This window comes from Xenopus laevis, chromosome 9_10S (assembly GCF_017654675.1).
Source record: "Xenopus laevis strain J_2021 chromosome 9_10S, Xenopus_laevis_v10.1, whole genome shotgun sequence".
NCBI classification, from domain to species: domain Eukaryota; kingdom Metazoa; phylum Chordata; class Amphibia; order Anura; family Pipidae; genus Xenopus; species Xenopus laevis.
Genome location: NC_054388.1, coordinates 52,339,282 through 52,353,516, shown reverse-complemented (window position 1 = coordinate 52,353,516; position 14,235 = coordinate 52,339,282). Strand labels below are relative to the sequence as shown.

Here is a 14,235-nt window from a genome sequence, read left to right as displayed (position 1 = left end):
TTAAAAAAAATCCTTTACTTTACTAAGTGCAACAAGTTTATGAAACAACAAGGAATAATATATCATAATAAAAGCTGGGAATCATGTAATCTCCTAAATTGTGTCTCTTCTCCCACCCCCCGCACCAAACAGTGCTATGGCATCTATGTTGTCCTGTTGAATCTCGGTCTCTCATACTCCCCAAGATTGGCTTCTTTCATTCTTTGCCAGACTTTAAGCTGGTCCAAACGCTTTTTATCCACTTCCCTCTTTGCCAGCAGGAAGAGCAGTATGCCAGATGGAAAGCCAATGGCCCTGTGTCATGGAATAAAAAGATGACATGTTAGCAGGTTCTGAACCAAAGCTGGATTGGCTATAACAGTACAGCAATCAGGGCACTTGTCACCAAAAACACACAACCAGGAACTGTTACCAAACACAGAAGCGCTGAGGTGAAAAGTTTGGTAGGGACCTGGAACCCACTAGGGAGTGGTCTTTACATCCCTGCAGACTCTAGATGTGGGCATATTTGATGTGCATATTGGATATGTGCGTTTAATTCAACTTTTTGTAACACAATAAAAATTGGTTTTATCTATGATGTTCCCCCCCTCTCCCTTTCTTTTAATATATACATGGTGAGGTTATAAGAAGACAAGTTAATGTGGGCCTGTAATAAAGGAGAAGCCTGAAATACCTCTGTCTGTGAGTAAACTGTGAGACTTAAAATGATACTGATTCTAAAAAGTTTATAAAATATGAATCTTCATTACAAGTTACCTATAGGTCATGTTGACCGGCAGTTCTGCTTTTGTAAGTAACTGTTACTTGAAGTTCCTAAACCTGACTGTTTTGCCAACCTGACTGTCCCTTCTTAACCCATCAATTAGAGTTTCTAATGCTAACGGACTCCTGCTGCACAAATATGGCAGCCCCCTTATAAAGGAACATGGGGGTAAGAAAGGTAATGTAAAAGCATTAAGCAAATACTTTTATGGCAAAATGATAAACAGCATTCAAAGACAATATTATGATAGATATAAAAAAAAAGGTTATTTTCTGGTGTCCATATCCCTTTAAGTGGAGGTGTTTGGTGTTGATGGGCACAAACAGATATTTGTTTGCAAGTGTGCTTAATATTGGGATATTAAGTAATATAAAAGACCACTTATTATATTAATTAAATATGTTTATTTTTAAATTATAATCAAATTGAATTGCTCACTACAGCATTTTGTTACAATTTTGTGAAAATTAGATGAATGAATGCACTTGCACTACTGGTATTTCTGTGAAAGGTGTAATTGCTTAACAACTCACATATATATGTAGGAAAGATTACAGAAGTGGCTCACGATGTTCCTATAAGGGTGTAAAGGAGACGCGTCTAGCGATCTGGCTGCTGCACACAAAACACTTTAGCCTGATGATCCCCCTGACGCCGTCACCACAATAGTAGCATCTCTGTAAAAAAAAAAGAAAAGTGTCATGGATCCAATATATTAACAACTATAAGCAACAGTCCTGCCCTGCTTTATGGCTGAGATTCTAGCTATCTGTATAAACAGAGAATGCTGTCCCAGAACAGATCCTACCAGATACCCATTTATGGCTGAGATTCTAGCTATCTGTATAATAGAGCATTCTATCACAGTGGCACAGATCCTATCTGATATCCATTGAAAACAGCAGTCCTGTCCTGCTTTATGGCTGAGATTCTAGCTATTTGTATAAACAGAAAATTCTGTCTCAGTGGAAAAGATCCTATCAGATACCCATTGTATGCAGCAGTTCTGTCCTGCTTTATGGCAGCTGAGATTCTAGCTATCTGTATAACAGAACTATAAGCAACAGTCCTGCCCTGCTTTATGGCTTTATTTTATGACAACTAAACTAGTTCTTGAACTATAACTATCTGCACAGACTTGATTCTCCAAGCTTTAAGCGCTGGTTTATCTTCGATTTGATGTATGCATTTGATAGGACAGCTAAAGTTAACCCCAAAGATGAATTTTAGGATTATCGGGTTACCTCCCTGTACAAATGCACTTATAGAGATTGGTTCTAGATCAGTAATCCCCAACTAGTGGCTTGTGAGTAAAGGTGGCCATACATGGATAGATCTGCTCGTTTGGCGATGTCGCCAAACGAGCGGATCTCCCTCCGATATGCCCACCTTGAGGTGGGCAATATCGGGCAGATCCGATCGTGGGCCCTAGGGCCCAACGATCGGATCCTAGCATTTGGCAAACGGGCGGTCGGATCGCGGGACCGCATCAACGAACAGATGCGACCGCGATCCGACGGGATTTTCTGTCCCATCCGATCGAGATCTGGCCGACTTTCGGCCAGATCTCGATCGGGGAAGCCCGTCGGGGACCCCCATACACGGGCCAATAAGCTGCCGACACAGTCTGTCGGCAGCTTTTATCGGCCCGTGTATGGCCACCTTAACATGTTGCTCTTCAGTCCCTTAGATGTAGCTCCCAGTGGTCTTAAAATCTGTTTAATTTTTAATTCCTGGCTTGGAGGCAATTGTGGTTGCATAAAAACCAAGTATATAGCCAAATAGAGCCTCCTGTAGGCTTCCAATCCACATAGGGTTACCAACCGTTAATCACATATTTGACACCCCAGAGACTTTTTTATGTTTTTCAACTCTTTTTACATTGAATGTGGCTCACGGTTAAAAAAGGGTTGGGGACCCCTGATCCAGATTACAGCACCCACAAGAATGTAAACACTTATGAGGCTTCTGAATGTTGATTCTTATGGGTTTTGTTGGGTCCTTTACTTAGCAGGTCTGACAAAATGCTACTCTTCAGGTGGCACCTGCATTGTGTGCTGGCAGACAGGGACGTTATATAATCAATAAGGTACATTATAAGTGCCATTTCACTATGAACCTTATTGTGAATTATCTGTTAATGCCTGGATGGGCAGAAATTAGTTGGGCTCAGGGATGATGTTTAGTCTCTGTAAGATCAATAGACTGGCATAAATGCAGGTCATCAGGATTCTGAATGGAGAAGCCATTAATGTTTCTTTTTCTCAATATTGGGGTAAAAGGAGGACCAAGTAATGGCTATATAATTTTTAAGGGGGGCCTTAAAAAACTATAATTGCATTGAGCAATAGATCAACCAAGGGCAAGATAGACAATGAGATCTGTAAATCCCCCACCAAAAAGGTGTCAAAAGTCCCACATTCCTTTGTCAAGGTCTTTTAAATGATTTTATACAAACAATAAAGTACAGTATGGGACCGGTTTTCTACATTTGCATGCTCTTCTTACCATGCCAGACCAACTTTCTTCAGGGGATTTTTGGCTTTGCGCTGGGGGATGTACTCCGGTATCCTAGAGGCCTGTTCAGGTTTGGCGCACAGTCGTGAGTGGGTGTGCAGCTGCTTTGCATTGTGTGGTATGGAGAACTGGAAAGCAGAGAATTGTGACTTCACTGAAGCAGAGAACTGTGACTTCGCTGAGCTAACCAAGACACCTGGAAATAAAAGGAAAGAAAGCCTTTAACTAAACTATGACCAGTCATTAAGGAAAAATAGGATTTGTTTGTTTTTTCTTAGACAGTATAGTATAAGGCTATAGCTTATTATAATCCAAAAAAAACTTTACTACTCAACTGCTGCAGTCTAAATAGGCCTGTGAAAAGGGCCAAGTGCTGGAATATAGCCCCCAACTCCAAAGGGCACTCAATTCAAAAATTCAAAGATATATTTCCAGTCAATTCTCAAAGTTAAAAAATCACTTTTTATTCATCATAAATATTAAAAAAGTAGGCATACAGACCAATCGATACTCCGCCCATACCTGGCCGGTATTTTAAAGGCCTGGCCGGTAAAAATGATGCTTGAGCCCAATGTTACTAATAGGGAAAAAAGATAAATATATGGAAGGCCGGTATTTTTTTTCCAGAAAAGGTGGCAAACCTACCGTATATACTCGAGTATAAGCCGAGTTTTTCAGCACCCAAAATGTGCTGAAAAAGTCTACCTCGGCTTATACTGGAGTCATTACCAAAACCGCATCAATTTGTGCCCATGAAAGTTCCTCCTGTGGCCCACACAGCTGCCTAGTTCCTGGCTGTATGCATTAGCTCAGCCGGAAGCTATTTTCGAAGCATTACCGTAATTATTGTTATTGCAGGGGCGTCCAGCACCTGCTGTATATTGGCATGCGATCCAGGGGGCTTTAGGACCTGGGGCGGCAGAGCCTTCATGGAAGAAAAGATCACATGGCCCCTTCCGCATATTCCGGTGCAGATGCAGGTTGATTGTGCCGGTTTTCAGATGCTGTAAATTAACATGCGATCCAGTCTCTCTCGCTGTCTCCCTCCCCCCTGGCTGCTCTTAAGCAAATGGAGAATACAACACTACTTTCTGTGAGTAGAGGCAGCTCCCACACAAGTCAATCTCAGCTTGTTTCACTGCTCTCTCCCCTACACATAACGGGCACAACTTCATGTGGCCCCTATACTGAAGAGAGACATCAATGCTACATATACGGTATATATACATATATAATAAAGCAATAGAAGGATCAGTTGGGATGTTTTTCATTTATTTGAATGGTCACGAATAAACATCATTTCCCTTTAAAGGTAATGGCCTATTGGGAGATTTGTAGCCCCAGTCACACATTGAGGAGAGGGAGTTGGAAAAAATGCTGTTTATCGGTCACCATTCAAGTAAATGAAAAACATCCCAACTGATCCTTCTATTGCTTTATATTATATATATATATATATATATATATATATATATATATATATATATATATATATATATATATATATATACTATATATGTGTTAGTGTGGATTCAATCTTGCCCTAATTTAGCAACCATAATATAAATCTCTCTCTCTCGTCCTAGCAATGACGCTAAGCACTACTGGTTCAGAAACTACCCATTAACACTCAGGGGTTGCTATATATTATTAAGGAAAATTTTGCACACCTCTCTTACCAGCACCCTAGGCTTATACTCGAGTCAACAAGGTTTCCCAGTTTATGTAGGTAAAATTAGGTACCTCGGCTTATACTCGGGTCGGCTTATACTCGAGTATATACGGTAAGTACAATATGAGGGTATATCTTGTCAGCTAGGGTTGTCACCTGGCCGGTAAAAATGATGGTTGATCCCAATGTTATTAATAGGGAAAAAAAGGAATATATAGGAAGGCCGGTATTTTTTTTCCAGAAAATGTGGCAACCCTATTGTCAGCCCAGAACATTCCTTGATTTATACATATAGGAAGGATCTTCCTCCTGTATTGCAAATACACAGAATCACAGGGGAGAGAGGACTATAGCTTGCCATACTACTAAGAAATTGGAGATAAACACAGTCACTTTCTCCATAGTACAGTTGGGCCAGGCATAAAAGGTGGCTGAAAACCAGCTGAACTGCAACTCTCAACATCCTATATATTGCTGGATACAAAACACTGTGTATATCAAATAATCATTTAAGGATAAAATGCTCTTTATAACATTATTTCTCGTCACTGTGATGCTGTGTTTCAATACCCTCTCTGCCTGACACTAAAGTAAGCTCTGATTGGCTATTTCTGGAACCTAATGGTAGACAGTGGCCCTCCAGTCAAAATACAATTTTGAAACCCAGAAACATACCCAACACGCTCCCTCTTCTTACTGACACCAACATCATTTGCACGGGAGCCGCCATATTTGCTGTTTGTAACCAGCCGCGCTTCACGACTACTTCCTGTTATGCGCAAGGCATTCTGGGTATAGTAGTTCCCGTTTGGCGTGTCAGAGGATTATTGACAGGACTTTACACAAACATTTTTGTGTTGATCTGCCCACAAATAAAGCGCTCAGGAAAACTTCAATTTCCGGCATGAAGTATGAGCGCCTGCGCAGTAAGTCTTGTTTATGGTCTCTTTGCTGAGCGGTCACACATCCATACTGGGATACGCTGAGCAGTGGATTGGCCTAGAACCGACTTGCTCGCTTCCTATTGGCTGCGCGCATACTTCTGTCCAGCAGCTGATGGTGCGGGTTTGGTTGTGCGGCAGAGCAGTGCTGAGGAGGGGTTCCCACGTGTGTGTGTGTGACTTGGCCTGCAGGAGGGATCGCCTGCCCCTGTGGTATCGGTACCTGGAGGAGAAGGACAAGGAATTTGGAACCGTGTGCAGCGTAGAGGTACATTATAGTGTATGGGCGTGTATGTGGGCCCTGGGGCTGGCAGCAGTGTAGTATGGATCTCTGACAGGAAAGGGGAAGTATGGGAGGACAGCAGCTTATATCCTTATGTCCTGCACCTGGTTTCCATGTAGGTTACTGATGTTCTTCTGTGACTACGTCTTGCTGGGCTCCAGGAGAGCTGATCAATCACCTTACTAAGCCCCTGAGTGCCCACAATAATCCTTCAACCACCACGGGGCCCCTACGACTATAACATCTAGTCCCATAACAGAGTTGAGTAGTCTGACTGTAGCCTTTGCACCCCCCCCCCAATTAAATGGGATACAAACCACAAAAATAAACATTCAAAGAAAAGGCAATATCATTCCAAGTAACTTTTCGAGAACAGATTTATATAAGGTTATTCTTTAATGGTCTATTAATGACCTGACTTATGCTATATTGCTTCAGAAGTCACAACCAGCAGTGCAAATATAATAAACTGGTTTGCTTTCAGTAGCAATTACGTTTACAGATATATCGGTGAAATTGTGTGATGAATGCATACTGGCAAGTTTAACCCCATATTTAAGATATATTTTTATATTCTCCAGTGTTCTCTCCCACGCAGAGACCCACTACTTGTGCTATTAACTAAATCGTTGACCCTTTAAGAATGCTGTCTCAGCTGCTGAGAGATTTCTATTATGTTGGCAGTGGGAAGGCTATACCTGTATCACAGTGAACACAAAGGGAACTGTAAAGGGAAAGATTTATTGTAAGTAAAGGGAAACTGATCCTGAAGCTCATATTCCAGTGAGCAGTGATTTCCATGCCATTGTCTGTGTGCAAGGGCATGAGGGGCCGGTTATCAGTGCAGACACTGGAGTGAGTGCCTGGGATTTATAACGTTATGGTATGATTCTAATTTCACCTTTCTAATTTCACAGCACAACCCTGTGTCCCACTCCTCAAAAGAATATGGAAGGAGCAGGAGCCGGGGATGGTGGAGGTTCTGGGCCCCCCAACCCTGAGCCAGAAGGAGCACAGGCACAAGCTGTAGAGCTTCATGAGGATGAGGAGATCATCGAGGTGCTAGAGCTGAATGATGCAGAACCAGATCCAGGTATCTCTCATCGATTTCCCCCAACACATGCAGATCTAGATAACTATGCAGAGCTCCAGCCATGCCGTCAATGTTTGGCACAAACAACAAAGTTGTGATGCAAGCCCTGTACCCTGGGACTTTATACAATGCCATGTAAAGTATTGGACACCATTAATGCATGCAAAAGGAGTCATTGTTATCTTTTCTGTGTGGGCTATAGTATGCTCTTATATTGGGTGGGTGGGGTTATACTGATAACTAGGAAATTACTCTCACAAGTAGACTGGACATTCTAAGAACCCACAAGTCAGTTCCCGTCTCTGACAACACAGCAAGGCATAATCTGGTATACTACATGGCCAAAAGTAGTTGGGCAAATGCCTGTCCAGCATCTCATTCCCAAACCAAGGGAATTTATTTGAAGTTGCCCCTCCCATTGTTGCTATAACTGCCCCTACTCTTCTGGGAAAATTCTCACTAGATGGAACATTGTTGCTAGGATTTGTTTCATTCAGTCACAACAGCGTGAGGTTCGGCACTGATGTTGGGCCCACAGTCAGGGTTCCAATCTAATTGAATTGTTTACTCCCATACCAGGAAACCCATTTTGTATGGACCTGGCTATGTGCATGGGAGCATTCATGTCCTGAAACAGATAAAATGAGGAATCCTCCACAAACGTCTTCCATCCTGCCTCAACATATATACATATATATATATGTATATATATGTATATATATTTATATATGTGTATATATATGTATATATATGTATATATGTATGTGTATATATATGTATATATATGTATATGTATATATATGTATATGTATATATATGTATATATGTATATATATGTATATATGTATATATATGTATATATGTATATATGTATATATATGTATATGTATATGTGTATGTATATATATATATATATATATATATATATATATATATATATATATATATATATATATATATATATATATATATATATATATGTATATATATATATGTATGTAGTGTGTCTGTGTAGGGTACATGTCTGAGCCTTCCTTTACTAACCGTTTCATAGAAAGGTATATGAGGTAATGCCCTGCACACTGTCTCTCTTTCCCAGATGATCTTGCCAGCGACATGGAGGATGTGGATTTTGCAGATGATCCTGAAGATGGGGATATGGCTGATAATGAAGAGTGGGAGACAGAGGATGAGGGAGTAGAAGAAGGAACAGACCCTCATGACGACAGTGAGCTGACATTCTCAAAACATACAGGTAATATGTGGCAACATCTTCTCTAAAGTGCAAACGGTGCACCATTACTCAAAAACAATGTGTGTCATTGGCAATACTAAGCTAGCCAAGTGCGAGCACTTTGTATCACTTAGTTGTCTGTTTCATATCACTGGTCCTGTAGGCTTTCTCTCTAACATGTTTGTCAGGAGCACCGGTTGTTGATAGACTTTGTTACATTTGTTTCAGCCTCTGTGTTCTGTGTCAGCCTTGACACCAAGGAGAGCGCTCTAGCAGTGACAGGGGGAGAGGATGACAAGGCTTATGTGTGGCGCCTTAGTGATGGAGAGACTCTGTTTGAGTGCACAGGTAAATGTAATGCTACTGACTAGAATGTACGTTTGATTTTTTTTTTTTTGTTACTTGTGTATTAAAGAATGGGGTGGGCAACTGGCCTCTACGGTGGATGTGTTTAGTAATCTGATATCAAAACAACTGAGCATGCATTTCCCATTTTCTTTTCAGCTTTTATTTTTTGCAGTTTTTCTAAAATTGAAGTTCAATGTGCCTGTCTCTAGTGTTTCAATCTTCCAGCTAATAATCCAGGTGCAGATTCCTAACTGTTACAATTTGCTACATTAGTTGATGCTTTTCTCAGCAGTATCTTTGGAATATTAGCAACTATTGTATCAATTTCATCAGCTATCTTTAATGAAGCTCAGGGTTTCAGCTCAGCAGGAACAAAGATAACAAATGTTTTCAAATGTTTTCACTTCAATATTACAAAAATTGCCACAAATTGAAAATAGAAATTAGTAGGAAAAAGTTTTTATAAATGGTGAAGACTCTGAAAACAATTGAACTGAAAATAAAAAGTGTGAAGGTGAACAACCCCTTTAAAAGCAGTTGGTTGTAACATCCAGATTTGGCATTTTACTCCGTTTTCTTTCTTAGGTCACAAGGATTCTGTTACTTGTGCCATTTTCAGCCACGACTCCACGATGGTGGCCACAGGAGACATGAGTGGTCTGATCAAGGTGTGGAAGGTGGAAGGGGCACATGAGATCTGGTCTGTCGAGGTGGGAGATTTAGAGGTAAGGAAATGGAATGGGTCCTTATACCTTGCCTTGTATTTGGATTGGATAAGATGGGGCATAACCAATGGTGCGCACACCCCAATCTGCTCGCACCCTCCTGCTCACCTTCCAACCCACTTGCACCCACCCCCTCCGTGCATATACCTCCCCTGTCCTCGCACCACCCTTGCCTGTCCCCTTCTGCTGCTACTGCAGTTCCACCAGCCAGAGTTCCCAGTTAAAATGTGGGCAGCATGCCACCCCCAGATCCTCGCTGTCCAAGGCCCAGGCCTTTGTGACCTGCCCATAAATCCAGGCTTGGGCATAGCTTAATTTATCATATCTTTAACCTGAAACACACAGCAGCTGCCTCAGAGATTTGCAGAAGTTTACAACCTAACAGATACATTCAATCTGACTCCTATTTGGGCCTTTTATGGCTCAATCTGCCCTTTTCTCCCGCGTAGTGGCTGGAATGGCACCCTTGTGCCCATGTGTTGCTGGCTGGCACAGCTGATGGAAATACCTGGATGTGGAAAATACCCAGTGGCGAGTGTAAGACCTTCCAGGGCCCCAGCTGCCCAGCTACTTGTGGGCAGTTCATGCCTGATGGTAAGAGCCATAATAAATTTTTGTGTCTATAACTTATGACTGTCTATTGTTTGTCTGCCAAAAGGAAAAGGTATGGATTTTAGCGTTTGTTTGCTTTATTACATTGAATTCTGCCTTGTACCCATATGTACACATTTTTTCAACAGACCCATAAAATTAAATCTTTTATATTTTAACAGCAGTTAAATATTTTGTCCTTTTCTTTGTTTATATGTGTTTAGGAAGGAAAGCTGTAGTGGGCTATGAAGATGGAAGTGTGCGGATATGGGACCTGAAACAAGGAAGTGCCCTTCATGTCCTCAAAGGTGAGTATGTCATGATGTCTTACATGGTGGTGCACAAACACCAGGAGAAGCAGCCATATATCCTATTTGATTTCAATGTATAAAACATAAATATTTCTGTGTTGCAGGCACAGACGGACACACCGGTCCTCTCACATGTGTGGCTTCTAATAATGATGGCAGCCTCGTACTAACTGGTTCAGTAGACTGTGACACAAAGTTGGTGAACACTGCAACTGGCAAGGTGATTGCAACCTACCCAATGCTTCAGCCTGAGGTCCAGCTGAGATGGCACCTTATTAGTCACTTTGGAATCTTTCTCTACAGGTTGTTGGAGTTTTCAAGACAGAAAGCAATGTGTCCAAGGCCACAAGACGGGAAGATGGAGAAGCAGAGTCCAACTCAGTGGAGTCTTTAGGCTTCTGCAATGTGTAAGTGTTTTGTTATTGGGCTGTGTTAGTTTCTGTGTTTATAGCAAACGTTTAAGGTTTGGTTAAGTAATTATGGCCTTCTATGTTTGTGCAATAATTTGAAGAAGCACGGTGCTCCAGAATAAAATGTAAATGACTCACGAAATGTGAATGTGGCCCCGGTGCACCAGACCCAGCAACAGATATGAAGAAGAAGCTGGGCCAACTGGCACTCCACAGCACCAGAGAAAATTAGTTGAAAAAATTATTTTTATTGTACAAAGTTAAAAAGTTAAAAATTCGCATCTCCATCCGCCCTACGCATTTCGCACCCACTTGGGGCACTTAGTCATGGGCTCACATGTTTGTGGTCTGTTCCCACATGGCACCATATCATCTAACCAGGTGATGGGGACATTCATGGATACATAATATTTTGTTGATAATAGTTGCATATGGGAATAAAAATTGCCAACTGTTGTGGGCACTCATTACTTTGTGAACTTATCACCTATCCTACTCAAAGAGGTTCGATCTGCTTACCCTTATGCTTTCTTTCTGATTGGTGTGAGCAAAGATGGTCTGGGTGGCCCTTCACCTTGATCTCATATGGAGGAAATGTGGTTTTATAGAGATTTCACCTCTAGAGGGAGCATGTGTTGAATAAATATGCCTAGGTGAATCATTATACCTTTCATTTTTAATGTTTCCATTGTACTTTGTCTACTATCTATGTATATCTATATGATCTATATACACAAACAAGTGGGGACTGGCCTAGTAAATAGGGCCCTGAATGGCTTTCTCTGAACATGACTTGTGCATAAAATAACGAGAAATACCATTTATTCCCGCAAAGGTATTCCAACTAATTATCTGAGGAACTATCATGTGTTACATTGTTTCAAGTGTCCAAACCAGAGAAAGAGATAAACATTACTTTCATTTGGAGTTACATTTTAAAGTAACTTAAAAATCACTGAGCATTTGTTCACCTTCCAAAAATGTATTTTTTCAGTTCAGTTGATTTCACGTTCACCAGAAATCCACATTTTTTTCAGTTGCTTTCCAGGTTTTATTTTTTACAGTTTTTCTAAAATTGAAATTCAAAATGTAATGTCTCTGGTGTGAAGGCTCGGTAATCCTGGTGCAGATTCTGAACTGTAGCAATTTGCTGCATTAATTGATATATTTTTCAGCACCTATGTATCAATTCTAACAGCTGCCTTTAATGAAACTCAGGAATTGTGCTCAACGGGGCCAAAGATAACAAATGTATCAACTATTGTATTATTTTAGAAAAGTTACAGAGTCAATGACCCCCCGCCACCACAAGTATTGCATCAGAAAGACATAAGAAGGCGGCAACTGAAAGTTTAATCTCCAATAAAGTGTCACAAATAGAGAGTAAATGAATAATTAAATCGTTATTTCTGCTGAAGTATCTGAAAACAACTTAATTGAAAAATGTGTTTGAAGAACAGCCCCTTTAACTTATTGGAAAGTTGCTAAAATGGGGGGGGGGGGGTTTGAGGTGGATGCCCCTCCACATTTTTTTTTTAAATCCGATAAAGCCCTTACCTTTAATATTTCTGAATTTGTATGATTCAAGACTTTCCATATAACATTTGCTTGCCTTTAGCCTTCCCCTGGCTGCGGTTGGTTATCTAGATGGCACATTGGCTATATATGACCTCTCCTCTCAAAGCCTGAGACACCGGTGCCAGCATGAGGTAGGTACCATGTCCATTACAATGTCGCTTTGTATTCCACAGTATATATTTAGGGTAAGGTATAGATTTTTGTGTGCCTAGAACATTAATTTTCTGTATATTTGCATTTATACACATTGCAGGGAGGTGCCATATTGTTCCCCTTAGACAGTACACTATTTTACGTATCTATTTCTGTCCATACAGTCGGGAATTGTCCAGCTCCTATGGGAACAGAACTCGCCTGTGGTGTACACCTGTAGCTTGGATGGAGCTGTCAGATTATGGGACTCGCGTTCTGGCAAAATGATTAGTGAATATTGTGGGCACACAGCTGAAATTCTCGACTTTGCTCTGAACAAGTAAGTAGACAAGTGTGGACTGCTGCATACAATGGGTATCTGATAGGATTTTTTCCACTGAGACAGAATTCTCTGTTTATAAAAATAGCTAGAATCTCAGCCATAAAGCAGGACAGGACTGCTGTTTTCAATGGATATCAGATAGGATCTGTGCCACTGTGATAGAATGCTCTGTTATACAGATAGCTAGAATCTCAGCCATAAAGCAGGGCAGGACTGTTGCTTATAGTTGTTAATATATTGCATCCATGACACTTTTTTTTTTTTTTCTGCAGAGATGCTACTATTGTGGTGACGGCGTCAGGGGATCATCAGGCTAAAGTGTTTTGTGTGCAGCAGCCAGATCGCTAGACGCGTCTCCTTTACACCCTTATAGGAACATCGTGAGCCGCTGCTGTAATCTTTCCTACATATATATGTGAGGATGTGTGTGCAAATATTTCTTTACGTGTATATACACACCTCCAGAAGCCACAGCATCCCTTCTATCACTCTTTTATATGGTGTAACAAGCAGAACTGCACGGAAACACAATCTTTTTAATTTTTAGTTCCGTTACACGCGAACCTCATTGATCTCCAAGAAAAAGAATATTTTATTTGCCCAGAAAGCTGTGGGAAGTGATGGTGCAGTTCTGTGCAAACTGACGCATGTGATGAATTTGTGGCATCAAAAGCTAATGCTGAAGTGGCTGCCCAGATAACCATTAATATATTTTATGGCCATAGACAATGGTGATATGCCAGCAAAGTCGGTAAGCAGGTGCATGCAGCATGCTGATTGGTTACTTAATGTAAATATTTGCAGCCATGCTGGAGACAGCCACCATTGGGTTGGAATGTGGAGGGCAGATTGTATGTTTAAGGCTTGTTTACATTGCAGCCAATCAGCATCCTAAGGCATATGTATACATGGAGAGTATATTTGCAAAATAATGCAGTGGGTTAAAACCGCTTGAATAAACGCTCATATGTAGGGCACAGTTATTTATGCATTTGAAAAGTGCTCAAAACTCATCTCAAATGCATTTATGTAGGTTGCAGTTAATGAATGACAGAAAATCAGCACAGTGTCTTGTCTCTCATGGGTGGGAACCTGGAAAGAGATGGGGGGTCGCTATCAGGCAACTTGCCCTAACTATTAATATTATAATAAAGGAAAATATTTTACCTGTACCAGCTGTTTCTCTATCCTCGGGGGGGGGGAGGATTTATAATTGGTGTAAAATACTAACGTGCACAATTAGTTCATTCTGATTAATGGGAAGATTAGAAAAGAAAAGGAGGAGATAAAA

General features: G+C 40.9%; 1 protein-coding gene and 1 long non-coding RNA gene across 2 annotated transcripts; one reads left to right on the top strand and one right to left on the bottom strand.

The window, feature by feature from the left end:
- LOC108702912 lies at positions 1-5,830 on the bottom strand. Its single transcript, XR_001933394.2, has 4 exons — positions 5,631-5,830; positions 3,275-3,479; positions 1,300-1,443; positions 1-294 (listed from the first exon to the last, which is right to left on the bottom strand). It is a non-coding gene; the product is annotated as an uncharacterized LOC108702912 (long non-coding RNA).
- Positions 5,831-5,936: 106 nt separating this feature from the next.
- On the top strand, positions 5,937-14,116 carry aamp.S (angio associated migratory cell protein S homeolog; the record flags this gene model as incomplete). The annotated part of the gene is given in 12 exon segments (NM_001093192.1): positions 5,937-6,164; positions 7,097-7,272; positions 8,372-8,527; positions 8,735-8,854; positions 9,440-9,579; positions 10,029-10,173; positions 10,395-10,478; positions 10,586-10,701; positions 10,785-10,888; positions 12,510-12,600; positions 12,787-12,941; positions 13,217-14,116. Coding segments are annotated over 11 exon segments (1,332 nt in total). The 3' UTR covers positions 13,293-14,116.
- Between the last annotated feature and the right edge of the window lie 119 nt (positions 14,117-14,235).